The 21,905-nt window shown below is 42.2% G+C and overlaps 1 protein-coding gene across 1 annotated transcript in view; it reads left to right on the forward strand.

The window, feature by feature from the left end:
* The window catches only part of ARHGAP15 (Rho GTPase activating protein 15), a 509,635-nt gene that overhangs the window by 323,603 nt on the left and 164,127 nt on the right, over positions 1-21,905 (forward strand). Inside the window, exon 10 of the mRNA XM_056861406.1 lies at positions 14,433-14,510. Coding sequence (XP_056717384.1) covers positions 14,433-14,510 — 78 coding nt within the window. The remainder of the gene's footprint in view (positions 1-14,432; positions 14,511-21,905) is intronic.

A 21,905-nucleotide genomic window follows, 5' to 3' on the forward strand; every position in this document is an offset into this window, starting at 1 on the left:
GTGCATGTTGGCACCAACGACGTGGGGAAATGTAGTCCGAGATCTTGGAATCCAAATTTAGGTTGCTAGGCAGGAGACTAAAAGCCAGGACCTCCAAGGTCGCTTTCTCAGAAATGCTACTTGTTCCACGTGCAGGACCAGCTAGGCAGGCACAGTTGGTGAGTCTCAATGCGTGGATGAGATGGTGGTGCAGGGAAGAGGGCTTTAGATTTGTAAGGAACTGGGTAACATTTTGGGACAAGCCAGGCCTATACAAAAGAGATGGGCTCCACTTGAACCAGGATAGAACCAGACTGCTGGCGCGTAATATAAAAAAGGTGGCAGAGCAGTTTTTAAACTGAACCTGGGGGGAAAGCCGACAGGAGCTGAGAAGCATCCAGTTCGGGCAGACTCAGTGCACATGGACAAAGGGAAAATTGCTTCAGATTGCCCACATGGGAATTACTTGGACATGAAAAGGAATGGGGAAAAATGATGGATAGCCACTTAAAGATGCCCAAAGGCACATGCCAGGCAAGTCGAAAGAGAGAAACAGTGTTGAGGTGTTTCTATGCTAATGCTAGAAGCCTCCAAGCAAAAATGGGGGAATTAGAGTGCATGGTTTTAAGGGAAAACATAGATATAGTGAGCATTACAGAAACCTGGTGGAGGGGAGAGAACCAATGGGATACAGTCATCCCTGGTTACAAACTGTATAGAAATGACAGGGAAGGGCATATTGGAGGGGTGTTGTTATGTATAGGGCTGTCGATTCGGTTCGTCCTGAACTGAAAAACAGCCAAATTTCCCCTGATTCGGCAGTTTTTAGTTCGGATGGAACCGAACTCAAAAAAGGCGGGAAAATGGGGAGCCGAATTCAGCAAGTTCGGGGTGTTCGGTGAATAAATTCGGCAAATTCGGAGTTCGGTGCAGCAGCATAACCGTCAGTTAGTAAGCAGCATTCTTCCCCGGCCAATCGGTGGCCAAGCTGGGTCTTCTTCTGGCCAATCAGTTGTGATTGAGTGCATGAGCCCAGCTGCTGCGTGGCCCATCCGGGGAGAGGAAAAGAGAGTATCTGTTTGTGTGAGAGAGAAATCCCCGTGGGGGGGGTGCTTGTGCACATTCGCTCCTTTCCGCAACTGCAGGGGGCGCATTTTTTGGGGTACAGCCCCCAAACTTTCAGCGTAGCTTCAGAGGAGCCTTCTTGCAAGAATCCCCAAGATTTTTAAAGATTGGATCGGGGGGGGCTGAGATATGGGCCCCGAAAGGGGTCCCCCCTTAATGTGCATTTTTATTCCATATACAGCACACATTCGCTCCTTTCCGTGGCTGCAGGGGGCGCATTTTTGGGGGTACAGCCCCCAAACTGTTAGCGTAGCTTCAGAGGAGCCTTCTTGAAAGAATCCCTAAGTTTTGTAAAAATTGGATCAGCGGGGGCTGAGATATGCCCCCCTTTTCCCTATTGGGATGAATGGGATCAGCCGATCCTATGTGCATCTCGACAGCGGCAAATCCAAGGCAAAACCTCCCGTGCTTAAATGGAACCGTATTGGATTACCCAGTCCTCCAAGTTCCTCCTGATGGAACAGAAGACATCCACAGTAAGACCCCTGCTGCATAACTATTCTCTCTAGTATCAGAGGAGCATGCCTATTATTTTGGGTGCGGTGGAACACAGGCAGGATGGTGCTGCTGCACTTGTCCTGTTAGTGGCTTCCTAGAGGCACCTGGTTGGCCACTGTGTGAACAGACTGCTGGACTTGATGGGCCTTGGTCTGATCCAGCAGGGCCTTTCTTATGTTCTTATGACTCTACCCCAAGATCCCTTATGGGGGTTCCCAAAAGGGGGAAAGCAAGCACACAGGCACATCTTTCCCATAAGTGGGTCCGGCCCAATGCCCAAACTGCCAAAGAGCAGGGCTCCACCATCCAACTCCCACCAAAGCTCCTGCTGCTGCAACCAGCAAAGAAGAGAGTCCTGAATATCAATAAGCCACAGGTCCTAACCCCAGCAGGACAAATGAACAACGTCCAACCTGTACAGTGCTTCTTGCCAGAAAGATTTGTGGGTCAGCCTCCAGATCAGGGTCGGTTCGACTCTGACAGGCCTGCCAAGAGCAATTTTAGGGGGAAGGCAAGTTTTGGGGTTTCACACTGTTTTCTTGGTAATGAATATGGGCTATACTTTATTTTGATAACATATTCATTACACTACAAATACGATGTCCTGAAACCTCCTCAAGACTAGCTTGGAAAAATGGGAGGTAGAAGATGCTAGGCAGAAAACATAATGCTAGTGTGGTGTAGTGGTTAAGAACGGTGGACTCTAATCTGGTGAACTGGGTTGGTTTCCCCACTCCTACACATGAAGCCAGCTGCGTGACCTTGAGCTAGTCACAATTCTCTCAGAACTCTCTCAGCCCCACCTACCTCACAAGGTGTCTGCTGTGGGAAAGGAAGAGAAAGAGATTGTAAGCTGGTTTGATTCTCCTTAAAAGGTAGAGAAAGTCAGCATAAAAAAAACAACTCGTCTTCTTCCTTATTTTGGAAATGGTAAGAAGCATGTCCCAAGCTGCCTCTCTCTATCAAGGCTATCTCAGCTGAACCCCTTATTAAAACTAATTGTAATAGGTGCATGTTGGGCACAGCTACCAGGGTAGTTCTGGAGTTCAGAAACCAGCTGGTTTCTTAATGGTTCAGGTTTCGCACAAGACAAGATGGATGACTAGTTGTTCCCCCAGATATATTTTGGCATACCTTAATGTGGTCATACTAGATTACCCAAAGGTTCACTTCATGTCCCACTTACCAATCATGAACAGGAGGCTGATTGTTCACCAAGGTGTTTGAATGCATCAGTGTGACTTTGGATGTATCTGTTTGCATGATTACACTGCTTCCCCACAGCTGCTACCCTGTGCCACCAATCTGCCACCACAGTCTCCAATTTTTAAAAGGAACATATTTTAAACATCATTTAAAGATTTTTAAGATGAGGCCTACTGCTGCTGCTGAAGAAGAAGAGTTGGTTTTTATATGCCGACTTTCTCTACCACTTAAGGAAGACTCAAACCGGCTTACAATCACCTTCCCTTTCCCTCCCCACAACAGACACCCTGTGTGAGGTAGGTAGGGCAAAGAGAGTGTGACTAGCCCAAGGTCACCCAGCAGAATTCGTGTGGAGGAGTGGGGGGGGGGAATCCAGCTCACCAGATTAGCCTCTGCCGCTCATGTGGACAAGTGGGGAATCAAACCCAGTTCTCCAGGTCAAAGTCCACCGCTCCAAACCACTGCTCTTAACCACTACACCACACTGGCTCTCCAGCGTGATCATATGCTTTCAGCGTCTGCTTATGAACCTAGTTAATCTGTGAGAAATGTGTGCAATAATTTGGCTGCACAGATGCAAAGGCAGGGTATGAAGTATAAGTAATTTGCGAACTGGGCAGAAGCAGCAGCCAGCTGCAACTTTTGCTTATTACTGATCAAGGCATGACCTGGCCCTGCAACACAAGAAATTATTGTGCAAGCTGCTAAGCACAGTGTTATGTTCAAGATGAACTCCAACAGGAACATCACTTTGATCTAATCAGGAGTGTTACTCCTAGGTAAAGGGACAAGTTTGTTTAAGGTAGATCCATTCATGTTCATGCTGAATTTCTCACCATGCCTACCTCGATGTTCTTGACCCAGTCCACAGTCCTCCAATTTACCAATCAGAACATCATGGGGAACCCTGCCAAAGGCCTTACTGAAATCCAGGTAAACAACATTGATGGTGTTCCTTTGATCCAGTAAGCTTGTCAGTTGATCAAAGAAGGAAATTATTTTGGTCTGGCAGAACCTGATGGGGACAAATCCATGCTGACTTCCCTGGATCACCAAGTTATCCTTCAGATGTTTACAGACTGATCCCTTTAAAATCTGCTCCAGTATCTTCCCTGGAGCAGAGGTCAGACTGACTGGCCTGTAGTTTCCTGGGTCATCCCTCCTCCCTTTTTTGAAATTTGGAATAACTTTTGCCCTCCTCCAGTCTTATGGCACATCTCCTGCCCTCCAAAACAGTGAACCCATCGCCTCTTTTACCTTGTGTTTGCTTTTCACATATCTGAAGAAGCTTTTGTCTCCCTGGACAGCCTCAGCTCAATGTGAGCTTTGGCCTTTCTGATGGCAGACCTACAGTACTTAACAACCCTCATATACTCTTCTTTAGAGGTATGCCCTTGCTCATATTTCTTGAACATTTCCTTTTTCTGCTTTAGCTCATCATGGAGTTCTCTGTTCATTCACAGTGGCTTCTTGGATCCCCTACCATGTTTCCATCTTGTTGGAATAGGGATGGCTTGAGCTTGCAAGAGCTCATGTTTTAGGAGAGCCAACCCTTCACCAGTTCCTTTCCCTTCCAGCAGTCTTGCTCTCATCATGCCTCTGAGTTTGTTAAAGTCTGCGCTACTAAAATCTAACAGATACATGTGGCTACAAACTTCCTTGGTCTTCCCCAGCAAAAGGAATTCTAGGAGGACATGGTCACTTCCCACCACCTTCACCCCATCTCCCAACTCTTGTTTGTTGGCTAATATTAAGTTGAGTATGGCTGAGGCCCTCGTAGCTTCCTCCACCATTTGAAAAAGGAAGTTGTCAGCCAGACAGTGGGTGAGTAGAGGAAGAGGAGACTTGAGAATCTAGAGACAAGTTAGCTGAGTAACTTTCTCATTCCGATGGTGCTGAAATGGGCACTTGCAATGTTCGTCCCACCACAAATTGCACCAAGCTAATGTTTCATGTATGTGACCCAGAGCGGCACCTGTGAGCAGAAATGTGTTGGGATGCCATCCTTATTTAATTTTACAAAGGTGTTTGAAACTAAATCTCTCCAGTATCAGAGGAGCATGCCAGTTATATTAGGTGCTTTGGAACACAGCAGGATAATGCTGCTGCAGTTGTTTGTGGACTTCATAGAGGCTCCTGGTTGGCCACTGTGTGAACAGACTGCTGGACTTGATGGACCTTGGTCTGATCCAGCATGGCCTTTCTTATGTTCTTATCAGTGGGAATTACTTCCATGTGTCGGTGTTTAAGATCAGGATGAAAGTAGCTGTAGGTGACCCTTGTTTGTGTTCCTCTGAAAATTCAGACCAGTTTAAGATATATCTGCAAAAGGGGCAAAGTTCAATGATACTACCAAGGTTTCGAGTAATGGTTGCCTTCTTCATATCTACTGTGTGGAAAAGGCAGATCTTAGTCAGATGAAGAAGAATATGTTACAGCTGGCTTTTACTGGTAAGTTTATGTTCTTCAGTTGTGTAGCCAGTAGGGAGTTGTCAAGCTACATGTGTTTTCAAGCTTCTTTCAGCTAAATCAGAGAACCAAGTACAAAATGCACTACTCAAGGGTATCATGTGGACCTAGGGAACTGTCTAGAGCATTTGAGGATCCATAATGTGGTAAATGGATTACAGCAAAGCATACATGTATAGTAGTCATCCATGACAGTTGTAATCTTGTTGCTTAACTCTTTCAGGACATTAATCTGTGACAGAAGAAACAGGAGAAGAGATTATTTCTGTTTCTTCTAGCAGTAAATATCAGTCAGCTGTACTTTACTGCTGAGCTGTGTGTGGTTTCAGAGGGAAACAGGCACAACTAGAATAGTTAGCTTTAATACATTCCTTTTTCTCTCAGTTATACTCTGCTTCTTCCAGTTGCCTTGAAGTTATCTCCAGCTGGTGGTTATATCTCACTAGTGTGAGTCACTTTCTGACTGTGTGTGGTTAGAAGGTTAGAATATTTTGCTGTGGTTTTTTTTTATCCCCATGTTGTCATAGGTTTAGCAGATTATCACAAGTAGGGGACCCACAAGGATATCTCATGTCCCCTCCCCCACCATTTCCTCTTTCTATTCCCTGGCAGTCCCCATAGCCTCTCCCCCTTTCCTGCTTCCTTCTTTCCTTCCCACCCACCAGCCAACATACCCTTATCTGACCTCTGTCTTCAGTTTTTCCTCCTTCCCTCCCCCTTGCAGGCTCTTCCTGGGAGACCTATGGACCAACTGCATGGTGTTGGCTGTCATGCTGGGCCCAGTTGAACAGGTCTGGCTGTTGGGCTGGTGCCAGATGCACAGTGGGGAACCCAATAAATACTTGTGGGGAGCACCTCATTTGTCTCTGAATCCCTTTCCCTACACTATTTCCTCTTTTGTTCGTCCTGGCAGACCCCATATCCTCAACTTTCCCTTTCTCTTTCTCTCCTTCCCACTCACCAGTCTACCTTTTATCTGACCCCCATCTTCTGCTGTATTTATTATTTACTTCATTTATACCCCATTTTTCTCCAAAATGGGGGCCGAGACCTGTTTACATCCTCCTCCTACGCTACCCTCCACCTTGTGAGGTAAGGTAGGCTGAGAATATGTAAGTGGGCCAAGGCTGCCCAGTGAGCTTCCATGGCAGAGTAGTGATTCAAACCTGGGTCTCCCAGATCCTAGACTGGAACTCGTAACCACTGTACCACACTGCCTTTTCCATGAAGTAGCTGTTGTTGAATAGTAGCAAGCAGTCAATCCTGGGTGAGTCATGCAAATCACATGATGACAAGTCACTCGGCAGTTGCTGCTAGGCCTTGCCACATCTCCAAAGTCAAACTGACTATAACTGGAAAAGCTAATTTTAAGTATTATTTATAAATTATAAAAATGAATTTTAAATTAAAGGTTAGGTTGGAATGAATTAAATGCCCCAGGGGAAAAAAATTAAAAACTGGTACATAAAAAAGGCAGCATTCCTTTTTCATCCAGTGTGCTGTAGTGGTTAGAGTGTTGGACTAGGACCTGGGATACCCAGGTTTAGATTACCACTCTGCCAAGGAAGCGTGCTAGGTGACCTTCGGTTAGGGTTGTCAACCTCCAGCTAATAGCTGGAGATCTGCTATTACAACTGATCTCCAGCTAATAGCGATCAGTTCCCCTGGAGAAAATGGCCGCTTTGGCAATTGGACTCTATGGCATTGAAGTCCCTCCCCTCCCCAAACCCCACTCTCCTCAGGCTCCACCTCAAAAACCTCCCACCAGTGGAGAAGAGGGACTTGGCAACCCTTCCCTCGGTTGGTCACATACTCTGAGCCTAACCTACTTCCCGTGGTTGTTGTGAAGACAAAATGGAGGAGAGAATGATGTAAGCTGCTTGGGGTCCCCATTGGGAAGAAAGCTGGAGCATAAATGAAGTCAATAAATAAATAACAAAGAAACTTAGCTTGGATGAATGGGATGTGGTGCTCTTTGCTAAACAATTCTGTGAATTATTCTTATTTGAAGAGATTTGACCACATCCAGTTTGTAAGGTTGAGGGGTCTGCTTTGCATCATTCTAAATCCTAATCAGCAATTCTGAAAATATATTTGGGATTTTGGCAGATATGTCCAGGTCCGCCAAAAAGAATGCTAGTATTTGTCCAGAAACATACATTTTCCAAATAATTCCAATTATGTTCTGGCATCCTAGGATAGAATTTTCACTTTAAAACACCTTTTCGAAAAGTTTTGGATCTGGACCCTTGTTATTTCAAATATTAAAATATATATTTTAAAAGTGCTTAAAAATGTTAAACTGCCATTCTTGTTGAATGAAAGAGCTATCATTCATAACTTAGGTCTTGTATAACTTTCCATGTCTCCTTCAGCAAAAGTTTCATCATTTGATAAGTAAACTGAGATGAGCTATGTGATAAAATACATTTGTGAAATCACATTCAATAACAATAATAATAGATTTTTAAGTGTCTAATTTCACTCGAACACAATAGAATTCCTCCCCACCCATGACTTCAGCAGTACATTAATTGGAATCACCTGCCTTGCCTTGCATAGACCCAAAATGCATTTCAAACAAAACTGTTTAAAATATCTGTAGCTTCTAACACACACATGACAAGATTTGCAAACAGGGTATCAAACTGTCAATATTTCCTCTTTAAAACACATACATACCAATGCATTTTAAAGGCCATTGAAAGGTTTTTATTTCTCCCTTTGTCAAAAAGGGAAGACATTTTGAGAGTTTTGTTGAAAGAGTAGAATAGCTTTGTTTCTGATCCCATGATGAGTGAAAGAAATGTTTAAGAAAGATCACTTTACAGTGAGATTCGTACTGAAATGCGATGACTGTGATTCAAGCCAAGCCAAAAATTACAGCTCAGAATTAGAAGGGATAGACATGGCTTGGGAATCCATTTCCCCACATTCCTGAATCTCAATCGTCCCAGCTAGTGTTTAAAAGAAAATAGAGCGGGAAACAATGAGGTCATTTTTGTTTAGCTGGGAAAAAAATAACCCTAATGATAAAAAGTTAGCAAATACATTTAGGAGAGGCAACTACACATTTACAGTGAAAACACCTCCTTGCCTGATGGTTCTTTGAAGGTACATTCTGTTTTAAAAAGCTTCAAATGGTATCTTTTTTTGTGTGTTACTATAAATCTTCCATGAAAGTCTTTTTGACACCACTGTTGCTAACTGTTTGTTTTTTTTCTGATTCAACTAAAACTCTTCAGATGGCAAAAGAAGTGCTACACAGTAGAAGTAAGATTAAGGTCCAGGCAAAGTTGATTTGTATATTTAACTACCAGTGTGCATGCTGATGAGCAATGTACTGCTTAAATTCTGCTTTTTCTCTGGTTACTTTTATCCCGTCTACATGGAAGGCTAAGTAAACATTCTATCACCAAGCAATAGTAACTTATAGGACATAAATGGGGGACCGCGAGACTCATGGGGGGTTCCCATCTCCCTCCCCCCATCGCCGAGCCTGTCACAACTCTGGGCCCCAGCACACACTATAGGGCCCAGTAGTGTCTGTGTCTGGGAACCGATCTAAGCCTGGAGCTGTTGCCGGACTCCTCTGATGCTATGACCAGGCCCAGAGAAGCTCCCTGAGTCCTCCACTGTGGCAGCTGGGCCTGGAGCAGCTCCCATCATCTGCTGTGGCTGAGTGCGGAACGAGTGAATTTAAACCTACAATTATTATTATTATTTTTACATTTTAGATTTTTCTGCAAACCTGGTGAGTCCCCAAAGTTTGCAGAAAAATCTGGTTAGCATTAGTGTGGCCCCTATCCATGGATTTAGGTATCCCCAGATGGGGGCCACATGTCACTATTAGATATATAGATGTGTTGACTATGAATCAAAATACAACTCTGCAAGCTACAAGATTATAGACAGTATTATTGATTAGGAATATGCACATTTAGAGACTATCAACAAATATGTATTCTTAGTTAGCCAGTCCTTTTGCTAGACTTGTTTATCCTTGCCTGCACATGCAGTGTGCCAGTTAGTGCCAACCTTCTCCCCCTCCCCCAATGTGCTGCACAAGCAACTAAGGATTTGGTTGATGCCTATCAGCATGAAGGGTGTTCTCTTTCAACCCATTTGGCCCTACAACAAATGAAGGACTGTTATAAAAACAGCCTTTCCTTGTATGATGCCTCAGGGTGGTCTAGGGTTGCCAGATCCCTCTTTGCCATCAGCGCAAGGTTTTTTGGGCGGAGCCTGAGGACGTTGGGGTTTGGGGAGGGAAGGGACTTCAATGGCATAAAGTCCAATTGCCAAAGCAGCCATTTTCTCCAGATGAACTGATCTCTATTGGCTGGAGATCAGTTGTAATAGCAGGAGATCTCCAGCTAGTACCTGGAGGCTGGCAACCCTAGCGTGATCACCAGTTCACCCTTCCTGTATTGAGAAACCCCATTTCTTCATTCCCTGATTATGGACTAACCAGTTCAAAGATCAGGCCTAGTTATACTGCCTCCTAAAAGCAACATGAACTAGGCAAACAATTATCCCCTAAAAGATGAATCAGAGGAAACTCCAAAATTCATCATGGACCCTGAGGTGACAGACTGATCCCATGTTGAATGGGTGAGTCAGCACCATACTACAGTTGCCTTTTCTGGGAGAGGCAGAAAATCTTCATAAAGGCTTCCAATTGCCCTTTCCTCTGGCTAGGCAATTACCCTTTTTTGGTATTGGTTTTATAATAAAAATCTTTTTTTTCCTTCTTTTTTCTAATAATAAAAATTTTATAATAAAAATCTTCTTGAAGAAAAAAATGCTTCACAGACACAATCTTTGTTGGGAGGGGGATATCTGGGATTTATTCTATTGGCTTTAAATTGTAAGGTTTTATTATGACTTGCAAGCCGCCTTGAATCATGAGGAAAGGTGTGATATAAATATTTTAATTTGTTAATTAATAAAACAGCCTGGCAAGGTGGATAGATATTATTTCCTTTTTGAGGAGGGACTAGGGTTGCCATCCTCCAGGGGATCTTCTGGAATTACAACTGATCTCTAGATAACAGAGATCTGTTCCCTGGCAAAAGGTCTGCTTTGGAAGGTGCATCCTGTAGCATTATACCCTGCTGAGCTCCCTCTTCTCCCCAGGCTCCACCTCCAAAATCTCCAGGAATTTCCCAACCTGGAGTTGGCAACCCTAGGAGGGATTAAGGCTAATGAGATGCTTAGGCCACCTGGCAATTTCAATGCAAAGGTTATTTTTAACCAGAAATTGTATTTACACTCACTCTTCTGGACACTCTGGTATATTAGCTCTCTTGTCAATCTCAGGATGCCTGTAAAACACGAGTTCATTAAGAAAAACTAATGGCTAATAGCCAATTTTTCGGTAAGTTAAGTTAAATTCCCAGACTGCCCTTGGTGTACCGATCATTCCCACAGAGCTAGGGTGGGGCCAACACCCTACCAGAACCTCATGTGAACTGAGTGTTTGTCCTGGAATATATCTCAGAATCCTGGAGTTCTTTGTCAGATGTGCAGGAATTCCTCCGCAAAGAAGTTGGAATGAAAATGTTTCCCTGAAGGTAGATAATATGAAAATGACTATTCTAACCCAACAGTATTTAATAGGGACATTGCTATATATGGATAATACTCTGGGAGACAGAATATTTAATTCTTACCCCAGATATAAGCCGGAACGCTTTCCAGATTTATGGTGGGAATGAGTTGCAACAGCTGCATTTTTCTTCCCTGAGTTTTTGAACACCATTTGGATTATGATTCCTGATTTTGTTTCCACCCTGTTCTAAACTCCTTTAAAGTAAAAAGAGAGGGGAAAATATTGATATGCTCTAGTGGAAAGCCGCATGATCTGCCTCCGTGATAAACACCATTTTGAAACATCAGGAGATCAGCATATACTAAAGTAGGAGTCAGATTTTACTGCAGCGAATGTGTGTTATTGCAGAATGTTCTTTTACCACTAAACTTTAATGCCATCCCAAAACAGGAAACTTTGAAAAGACTTTTGTCTTATCTTGTTTTCCCCCAAGTACTGAAGACTACCATAAAGAAACACTGACAGCCGAAAAGGGGATGTTTTCCTTCTTGATAAAGGTGCTCTTAGAAGCTGAAGTTGTTTTCTTTGAAAGCTGTTCAGAAGCTCAGAGCAGAATAATGTTAAAGGCAGAACATCTTTTAGTAAAATATTCACATAGTCTCTCTCTCTCTCTCTCTCTCTCTCTCTCTCTCTCTCTCTCTCTCTCTCTCTCTCTCTCTCTCTCTCTCTCTCTCTCTCTCTCTCTTTTACACAAATGGCCTAAATATATTTCCAAAATAAGTAGTTGTGAATCCAGCTGGGATAGTATGACAATAAAAAGGATGTCCAAATCCACGACTTTATATTGGTTTTGTTTGGCTTTTGTGGTACTTAAAGCAGAAAGTCTAAGGCACGTGTACATTGTGATTGGTGTAGTACCCTCATTTTTCTTCTTCAGACTGTCGTATTGCATGTTAGGGCCCAAGTGAAATGTTAATCGGAGCTACTTTCACTCGTGTACAAGATGATTCTCTACCGTATCCCTCAGATTACTACTTTTGCCATATTCATTAATAGTACAAAGGTTTATGAAGAATACTAATTTTAATAATAATACAACAATAATTAAAATACATTAAAAGGAACAGTTGTCGCTTTGGGAAGATTTTCATGACAGCATGTAATTAATAGTTTAGAATATTTAGTAAACTAGTAAACTATTAAATATAGTGGTGCAGAGTGGTAAGCTGCAGTACTGCAGTCCAAGCGCGACCTGAGTTCGATCGCGACGGAAGTCGCTTTCAGGTAGCCGGCTCAAGGTTGACTCAGCCTTCCATCCTTCCGAGGTTGGTAAAATGAGTACCCAGCTTGTTGGGGGTAAAGGGAAAATGACTGGGCAAGGCACTGGCAAACCACCCTGTAAACAAAGTCTGCCTAGGAAATGTCGGGATGTGACGTCACCCCATGGGTCAGGAATGACCTGGTGCTTGCACAGGGGACCTTTACCTTTTTTATTTAGTAATGTAACTGACCAAATAAATAGTCATCTGTCCTGCATGGTAGGTAACTAGTATGGAATTGTTAATGTTTTCATGAGGGCAATCAAATGATATTTCGCATAGTTAAGATGGTTTTGTTCTGATTAGTATGGCCATTGTGTGTATTCACTTTTTTTTTTTTAGTTGTATAGTTGTGTGGGAGGAAAGGCAGTATGGTATAGCCTGATCTTGTCAGATCTTGGAAGCTAAGCAGGGTCAGTAGTTGGAAGAGAGACCATCAAGGAAGATAATGGCAAACCATCTCTGCTTCTCACTTGCCTTGAAAGCCCTTGCTGGAGTTGCCATAAATCAGTTATGACTGGAGGGCACTTTACGCACACACGAAGTGTTACATATTTCATTTTTTTTTCTGGGATGTACCCGAGGGGAATGGGTATCCCAGTCTTTTGGGGGGCTAGGCGGTATTGCAGTGGGAGGAGCATTTTTCAAAGAAGATTGCAAAGATACAGAAATGCTCAGAACCTTTCTAATCTCCAGCCCGTCCTTAGGAATGATGGTGTACAGTTGCCTGTGTTTCCCTGCATTTTGACCTTGATGCTGTGCAATGCCAAATATGTTAATAATAAGACCATGGTCCTTCATGATGTTATACAGTAGGGTGACTGATCTGCCTTGCTTGACCAAGGCCTAGATGTGGGCTGATGAGGTTTTGTCTCTGACACTGCTAACTTCTCTGGATTACTAGGTCCTTTATCAACCTTGAATAGGAGGTGGGGGGGTGCAATCCTCATCCAAGCTGGTTTTTCCTTTTGGAGGATCCCTGTGCCAGAAATCACCAGTTTTGAATGTGTTTGTCTGATGTGGGGTATTGGGAAGGGGTTGGCTATCTTAATGGTCTACTGTCTGCCTAGCTCACCAGTAGATACCCTGCTGAGGCTGACAGATGCCATCTCTGAGTGGGCATTGAGTTTTCCACCACTTTTGGTCCTGAGGAAGAGAGCAGGATATGCTCTTGTGGATTAACAACTCAAAGTTGCTCCCTCTTTCCTGACCTAGTGCCTGGATGCTGTGGTTGTGTGGTTGAGGCCCAACTGGCTAAAGTTAAATGAAGCTTAAGACTGAAGTCCTGTGGCTGGGAAAGGGTGGGTCATTGGGTGGGGTGTTGCAGCTCCTTGCTCTGGATAGGGTCCATCTTATATCAGTGAATTCCATAAAGAGCTTGGAGGTCTGGATGAACACTTCACTTACCTCAGACAAACAAGTGTCCTCGGTGGCAAAATTGGCATTTTTACATGTCCACCAGGCTCATCAGCTGTCCCCCCTATTTGTCCCAATTGGACCTGTCCCCAGTGATTTATGCAATAGTCACCTCCAAGATTGGACTGTTCCAATTTACTCTATGCAGGGTTGCCCCTGAAGATGCTTTAGAAACTTCAGGTTGTCCAGAATGTGGTTGCCAGGCTATTGACTGATACATCATGGTCTGCACATAATCAGCCTATTTTGAAGCAGCCAGTATCAGGCTGGGTCCTGAGAGACCTGGTTTCAAATCCCTATTCGGCCTTGAAGATCATTGAATGACCTTGTCCCCATCACTTTCTCTCTGCCTAGCCTACCTCACAGACTTGATATGAGGATAAAATGAGAAAGAGACAATTGTATGCTTACCTGAGGTCCTTGAAAGAAGTGGGATAAAAATATACTAAATAGATTGATAGACCCCAATAAAGAGCGCTAAGTGGGCGATGGTATGCAGGTGAATCTCCTGCCCCACCCCATGGCCTTCCCCTAAGGATAGTAAAACTCCACACATGTACCATGTGCATAACTGCCCTTCCATTTCAACTGATTGCAGAGTTTACAGTCAAGGAAACTACTGTTTATCATCCCCCCCCACCACCACCTCTGTAACCAAAAGTAATTACTGATTCAGATGTAATTTTTTTCTTCCAAAAACCAGAAAGGGTATATCATGTGGCTGCCCTCCATGAAGTGAATTATTATCAAGAAGTTCACTGAAGTATATATTTTTCCATATTTGTTAGGACATTTATATTTTCTTGACAGACATCTTAAATATAATTCTCACACAAGCCAATATGAAATATGTTTTCCTTTTTCAGGTCTGGATGTTGATGGAATATACAGAGTCAGCGGCAATCTGGCAACAATACAGAAATTACGATTTGTTATCAATCAGGGTAAGTAATTCCTTCACCTAGGTAATGTTTTGTTTAGTACTTATCTGTCTGAAATGACAATACAATGGAGTTCAGAAACGGTGGTACATTAGGGGCATGGAATGATGAGTGGCATTTTGCGGAAGAGTGGTAGAGAAGCGCAAAGAGATGCAGCAATTGAAGAAAGGGTGGAGGAAGAGCAATAGTAATGCCATAAAGAAAACAGGGTAGTAAAAGGAGAACACGAAAGCCCCCCTCCCCCAAAAAAGGATAGGAAATTAGAATCTGGGCGGTACATTAGTAGGAAAAATAAGGATTTTATAAAAAAAGAAATGAAAACTCAGTATTGGTAATAAGAAAGAAAGAAATTAAAAACACAAGGAACTTCTTAAGAAACACAGGGAAGAATAGAAGAAAATAAAAAAAACTTAAAAAGGGAAACTCAAGACATGGGTTAATTTTAGAATAATGGAAATATGTACCATCTATTTATTTTATTATTGTATTGATTTTTTGCAATAGTATAAAATAAACCTAATATTTTTCAATAGACCTTAACAAAAAACATTTTAATTCCACTCTTCTTTCAATGAACTCAGGTTAGGGTGAACGATTCTCCCGCCATTTTTTCCTCACAATGACGCTGTGAGATAAGAAAGGCTGAGAACTGGCCCCAAGTTTTACAGTGAGCTTCATGGCAGAGTGGGGGTTTCAGCCCAGGTCTCCCCAGTCCAACATGCTAACCAGTGCAGCATAGTTGCTTCCGTTATGCAGAAGATGCAGACAGCTTCGTTCTATAGCAATCCAAGCCATCCCCAGGTCTTTGGTGCTGATGATGTCCATCCTGGCTTACCATTTTATAAACCACACTTTAGTGAAGCTCTGAAAGGCATACATAATTATTTCCACCTACAAGTAAGTATTTCCAGTGGAATAAAAATGCATACAATAAAGTCTACAAAAGAAGAGATGCTGTGTTGAATTATTCAGGTCAAAGCAGCTGCCACACTTCTAAGTATAGTTGTTATAGTGAGGAAATTACCGATTTTCTCGTAGAATACAAGCATTGCCAGTCACTAGTAAGATTAGATGCTAAGCAAGTAAATTTGATTCATACCTTTCAGTTAAAGTGAACTGAACTTGAATAACTTTAGTTTTAGCTCCTGTACAGCAACAATATCTTAGTTTAGACTCCAGGGGCTTTATGAATGTCTGGAGTTCATTTCCTAGAAGAACTCTCCCACTGAGGTAGTATCTGTGAGAAACAGCGTCTCACTGTGTGTGGACTGCTTACACACTGGGATTTGCAGAACGGCAGCAGCTCAAAAACGATTCGTTGTCATTGCACAAATCGTAGTGATCACCACCCGCATCGTGCCTCTGTGTGAATGCTGTGGGAACATGTGGCAGCCCATAACTCCTGGGGTACTCATATGGTGGCCTCTCCTTGCAATATGGCAGTACTGCAGTAATATGTTGGCTACAATTCATGAAGCCCACATACTCAACAGGCCACATTCCCTCAGACTGGCTATCTCTTGGCATGCACCAGAGTTACCACATTAGCATCCATTATGACTTGGGATTCACCATACTTAAATATTTTTGTATTTTAATTCCCTCAATAAAGGTATGGTGGTGGCTGTACTTGGACATTAGTTCTATTAGGCAACTGCAGTTATAAATTAGCACTTAACATCCTTAAACCTGTTTTATCTTTATATTGTAATTTGTATGGTAAGTACTGTGAAATTGCATTACTGCTGCTCTCGACTCTTCTTGTCCTTATGTTTTAGTTATGTGTTCCATGTTGTCCTTATTTTCAGGTTCATATACATATGACATATTTATTTCCAAAGAATATTTTCAAATTATGAAGACAGCTGTTAGGCATTTAAAAGGCAAGGGGAACCCCCCCCCCCCTATCAAATTCTTCCTCAATGTAACTCTACTGAAGTCTATTTAAAATATTTCTGTGAACTTGTCATCAAATGTATGCAAAGGATTTCATCACTTTGAGCTTGATGGAATTACACCAGGGAAGAACTAAGTCCTACATCTCTGTATGAAACTGAATTGCCAAATCCATCCCAAGCCACCAAGTCAGTAAAGTCACTCAAGTTAAAAAAAGGCAGTCAAATTTCTTATTTCTGCATGCAAGCTCTAGTTAGATATCACTTTTTCCTGTTCCCAGAAGTACAGTTTCAGATGTTTATTCTCTGTTCTTTCTACCTCTTTAAAGTGCTGTGGGAAAATCCAAGTGACTTGATCAGCCATCTTTTAAAGCACACTTGTAAGCGCCATCTTTTCCGCTGCATATCTAACCGTTCAGTGTACAGTTTTAATTTGCAGGGCAGGTAGAAGTGGATTTTCACTGGCTAATCCCGGTGAATCTAGGTGATGTGGCAGCTGTCTTGGAAACAGGAAAACCCATGTTCAGATCCCTGCTCTGCTGAGAAACTCACTGCATGGGCTTAGGAGACATCTATTATCATTTTGAGAAAATGCTGTTCAGTACTTCTTGGCAAGAGAGTCAAAATCAAATGCAGCAACTCCTTTATATAACTAAAATAGTTCTTTATATCTGTATAAATACAGTCACCTTCAAAATATTACATGAAGTCAACCAAGTTATAATGCTCCAGTCACTGACTTCTGCCTTAGTTCCATTGGTTTCAAGGGGACGGGGCAGACCAGACCACCATGAAGTTAGAGTATTTAGGCCTTCAGGATGAAATTCTGAGTGTATTTGCGTGGAGTAAGATCCATTTACCCATTACTCTTGAATAGTTTTTAACATTACCTTTTCTGTTTTTCATTTTGTTTGCTTGAAATTCAACCATGTTTCTTATTTAAATCTGTTCCTAATAAATGATACAAAGAATAGCCAAGCAACATGCAAAGCGATTGCCACACATCCTTATGTTTCATGCAACAAGGCCTTTTGGGCTTATTCTGTACAAATTGCTGACAGTGAGCCTAGCCTTCTGAAAACATAGAAAGAGCCTGCTTAGGTAATAGCAGTGCATGAAATAGGTGTGCTTGATCATTGTTTCTGTGACTTCGTATGGGAGTGCAGCTTCTTCTTATCCTCCAGTATGAAACTGAATGCTCCTGCGCATGTGGGGTTTATTGTTCCCCCTAGAAAGTATACAATTTAAGGAAGTATTTCTCCTTCAGTTTGAAAATGCTTTTATGTGATGTGACAATATTCCCTCCTCCCCGTTGTTCTACATGAAGAGGGGGGACTATATTTTTATGTTGATTTTGCCCCCCTCGTTTTTCTTTTGTGCAGAGTTTTAATGCTCTTGTTAATATTGCTCAGTAATAAGCATTGGCCAACACTGCATGAAAAATCCATTTAAAGTGCCACAAATGGAACAGATCGTCAATCCTTCCATGAGGAAACTACTTGAATGTTCATTTCCCACACTGTCATTTGGCCATGATTCTTCCATTCAAACCCCTGCTCTGTGGAGTGCATAACAAACATCAATTTAGACTATTCTTATTTCCTTTTGACTGGAAACTTGAACCAGAGTTGCACATTTGAAATATCATCGAGAGAGCTTGGGAATGTCAAGTGTACCGTAAGTATCTTTTAAAGAGAATGAGCCTCTGCTCTGGCCATTATCACAAGCCCCTATCTTTTTGTTGAGGATATTATCGATAGGATCCGAAAATGTATAAAAGACAACAAGGCAGGAGGAGAGAGAACAAATATCTAGCGATTGCTGGTTTTCATTGTAAAGCATTTTAGAAAGTGTCTTCAAATGTAACAGACCCCACTTTTTAATAAAATAAAATAAAAATCTCATTGAATCGCTGTTTGCTGCTGACTGGAACTTTTATTACCAAACTCAAAAGGCTGATTTTGTCTGTGCTGACAAAAGCCACAACAGAACAATGTACCTTATTTAATTTATAACGTTCCACGAGATTTTTGTTGTTGTTTGTATAGAAGGCCATTGATAGGGCACATTCTTGGGCTTCTAGATGACAAGATTATCTTTTATCAATGATTTATTTTTCTTATTAAAAGCTAAAAAGATCTTGATTACAAGAAGCCCAGTCTATAACATCTTTAAGTATGGTAGGAAATTCCTTACTTATTGGTTTGTCTGCTACATTAATTCAATAACAAAAAGACCGGGAGATTCTATGAGATAATAATATTATTTTTTTCTATATTTTTAAAAGTGTTAGAAGACAAAATGTATCAATTATAGGGAACCTGGATATTACAATCAGTTTGTTGTCCCACTATCCCCAAGAGTTGGGCTTAGAGCAGAGGTTCCCAAACTGTGCTCCAAGGAGCACTTGGTGCTCCGCGAAATGTCTCCTAGTGCTCCATGAAGAGATTGGAAAGAAAAAATACTACTGTCATTTGATTTGGTATATAGCTGCTAGGTGAAAATTAGAGCTCTCTCTCCTGAAAAGTGCTCCATGACTCAAAAGGTTTGGGAAACTCTGGTTTAGAGCGTTCAGATTACATGATTGATCTAGCCTGAGCTGGTCAACCTGTTAGCTATCCAGTGTTGTGAAAGAAGTAGCAGGTGTGTGTGTATGGAGGGGAGGGATGTGAGAATTGAAGTTTGATGCCCTGAAATGAATAGGAATATTATTATTGAAAGTAATCAAATAGAATAAAAACACACACACAAACAAACAATTCCCAACACAGACAGAGCTAAGAATGTAAAGGTTTGAGATTCCCGAGCGGGCTGTAGTTACCTTCCTGCAGAACAAGGTTCCAGAATGGCAGCTGCAAGAGGGGAAGGGGAAAAGGACTGAACTCCAGGTGCAGGGCTCACATCTTGTGTAAATGGCAGCCAGCTACTGTGGCAAATGGAGATATTTTTATACCAAAGGAAGGGAGGAAGAGGAGGAGGTATGGTCTCCCTGCAGTTGACAATGCCTGGTTATGGCAGAGAATGGCTGGGTGCTTGGGATAAAGAGTCAGAGCATAGAGTGATAGACTTGGATATTAAGATGGGGTCCGGAAGGTGAGTCACTGAGGGGCTAGGCTGGAGACAGGATGGGATTTAGGGAACTTCTGAATGGACGGAGGGGATTTGGCTGGGTGTGAGCAGCATTGCTGCAGGAAGGGTATAGCGATGCAAATGGCTTATCTTGGTCTTCTTTGTCTTTGCTGAGATGCTGCAAACATTTTTTTCCGGGGAGGGTATGGCTCACCTTTTGCTGTACAAACCCTGTCATTTCACCCCAGCCTTGCACAACCAAGATGGATGCCTGGTGACCCATGTCATCTCTGGCTACTCAGCACTGTGCCATCCTACGCGACACTGTGCCATCCGCACCAGCTGTGACCCTGTACACCATGGGGGGGGTGTCCCAGGATTGCCAGGGTATGGTCAGAGCCTATAACAGCACAACACTGTTTTTTTTAACCAGCACAGACAGGCAGGTAAACAGGAGGTTTATGAAGCCCCAGTGGACTGCCACAAAGAGCTGGTGGGCTGCATTTCAATTTGGGGGCTCATGCAGGCTGGTTTATTTCATTGGTCAGCAAGTGCTGGTTCAGGCAAAAAAAATAAGGTAATTCATAATTTTCTGCATATCAGATTCTTTATTTACAAAATGTTTGACATTTGCCGGGTAGGGTGACCTTTGAATGTGCTTATTTGCATGTTAACTGTACAACACAACACAGCACCCATAGGTCAATTACTGTATTTTTTTAGTATTTATATGCATCTTCTGGGGAGTGGGGGTGGGGAGAAGAGGCTTTGGTTTTTCACATTTTTTATATTTCCTACCTATGAAGCACACCATGCCAGTTGTACCTGTGAAAAGAGCAGAAATTTATTAGAAAAGGGAGAGTGTGATAACATTTTAAAGGATGGCAGATTTTTATAACCTGAAAAAGTCGCCTGGTGTTGATTTTGCTTGATTCGATTTGCCACAATAATAAGTGATAAAATAAAATTCATCTCGAATGGTCCTATATCTAATTCAACATTCAAGTCGAAATCCCGACACTGGGGGGAGGCCCCCCAACTCTGTGAAGTGCAAATATGTTGGCCAATTGAGAATATTTATTAACTAAATAATTTAATAATAACGAAATGACTAGTTGATTAATTGTTACAAAGTAAAAATTACAATAAAACTGTCTTGATCCATGCATTGCAGAAGTACCATTACTGTCTGTGCAGTTGTTTAACAAGGATTTAATTGGAAAGATAAGTGAATGCACATTTAAAAGTATTGTTAATTTGCTTTATAATCACCCCATCCTTCACGGTATTGACAGCACCAGGCACAAACCTCTCTCTCTTTTACAAGTATTATTTTCCATATGTGCACAATAAATTCTGACTCCGTAATTGGAAATTTTATGGATTCTAACATACCTACCACATTGGATTTATAAGTGCTGTATCCCCTTTGTAAAGGTAACTCACTAGTGGCATTATTAGTCACTATTAATATCCACATAAAGCTGCAATCCTGTGCCCAATTATGCACACATAAGCAAAACGGATTTCACTGGGATTTCCGTGTGTATGTAAATGCATGCAGGGTTGCAGCCATATTGTAAGGTTGGAAGCAAACCTTATGCTCATTGAGGCACGTTATGTCATCCCCTTCTCCGGGTAATCCTATGGCAAGTAGAACTCCCATTTATCCAAACGTCTGACGAGCTAGCGGTTTTTGCTTCCCCCCTTCCCCCAGGCCATTGAGATAAACTGTGCTTTACATCGTTCACATTCCTTGTATCAACAAGGAAAAAGACAAGAACAAGGAAAGCCCTTCTCCCGATGTTTTCCTTGTGCCATTTTTGATGGCTTCAAAAGCAACCCTGCAAAAAAACTGTAACATGAAATCTGTATGTATTTTTCGACAAACCTGACAGATCTGAACATGATCAGCGGTTACAGTTATCAGTCAAGAAGAGCTTGAGTCGAGTTGGCACTGTCCGTCACGTCAGCGGAGCCTTTTTAACTCTGCTGAAAGATTGAAGTTGCCTTTGAAACTGACTCAACAGGTCAATAAAAATGGGTTGGGTGTTTTTAAAGCAAGTGAGGGTTTTTTTTTGGGGGGGGGGGTGTTTCAAAAAAGGGGGAAGGGAATCAGCAGCTACTTTTCAAGAGTTGTCTTTTTTAAAAGAAAAGAAGAAATAAGGATTCGTTGAAAACCACCCGGCAGTTTTCACTGACCCAACATATCAATTTCAAAGGCTGCCGTTTTCTTGTTGGCTAACAAAGGCTCTGTGGGCAGAGGAACTTCAGCGCAAGCTGCTGACTTCCAGATAGCAGCCCGCTATGCCCTTAATGGGTCAATAGGACCCTTAAGTCTGGAATATTTTTAGCACATGGCAAGATTGACGGAAAATAATATTTTTAAACAGGCTAGGGAAATCCCCTCTGATAGTTTACATTTCTTTTTTTC

This window comes from Euleptes europaea, chromosome 15 (genome assembly GCF_029931775.1).
Source record: "Euleptes europaea isolate rEulEur1 chromosome 15, rEulEur1.hap1, whole genome shotgun sequence".
NCBI lineage: Eukaryota > Metazoa > Chordata > Lepidosauria > Squamata > Sphaerodactylidae > Euleptes > Euleptes europaea.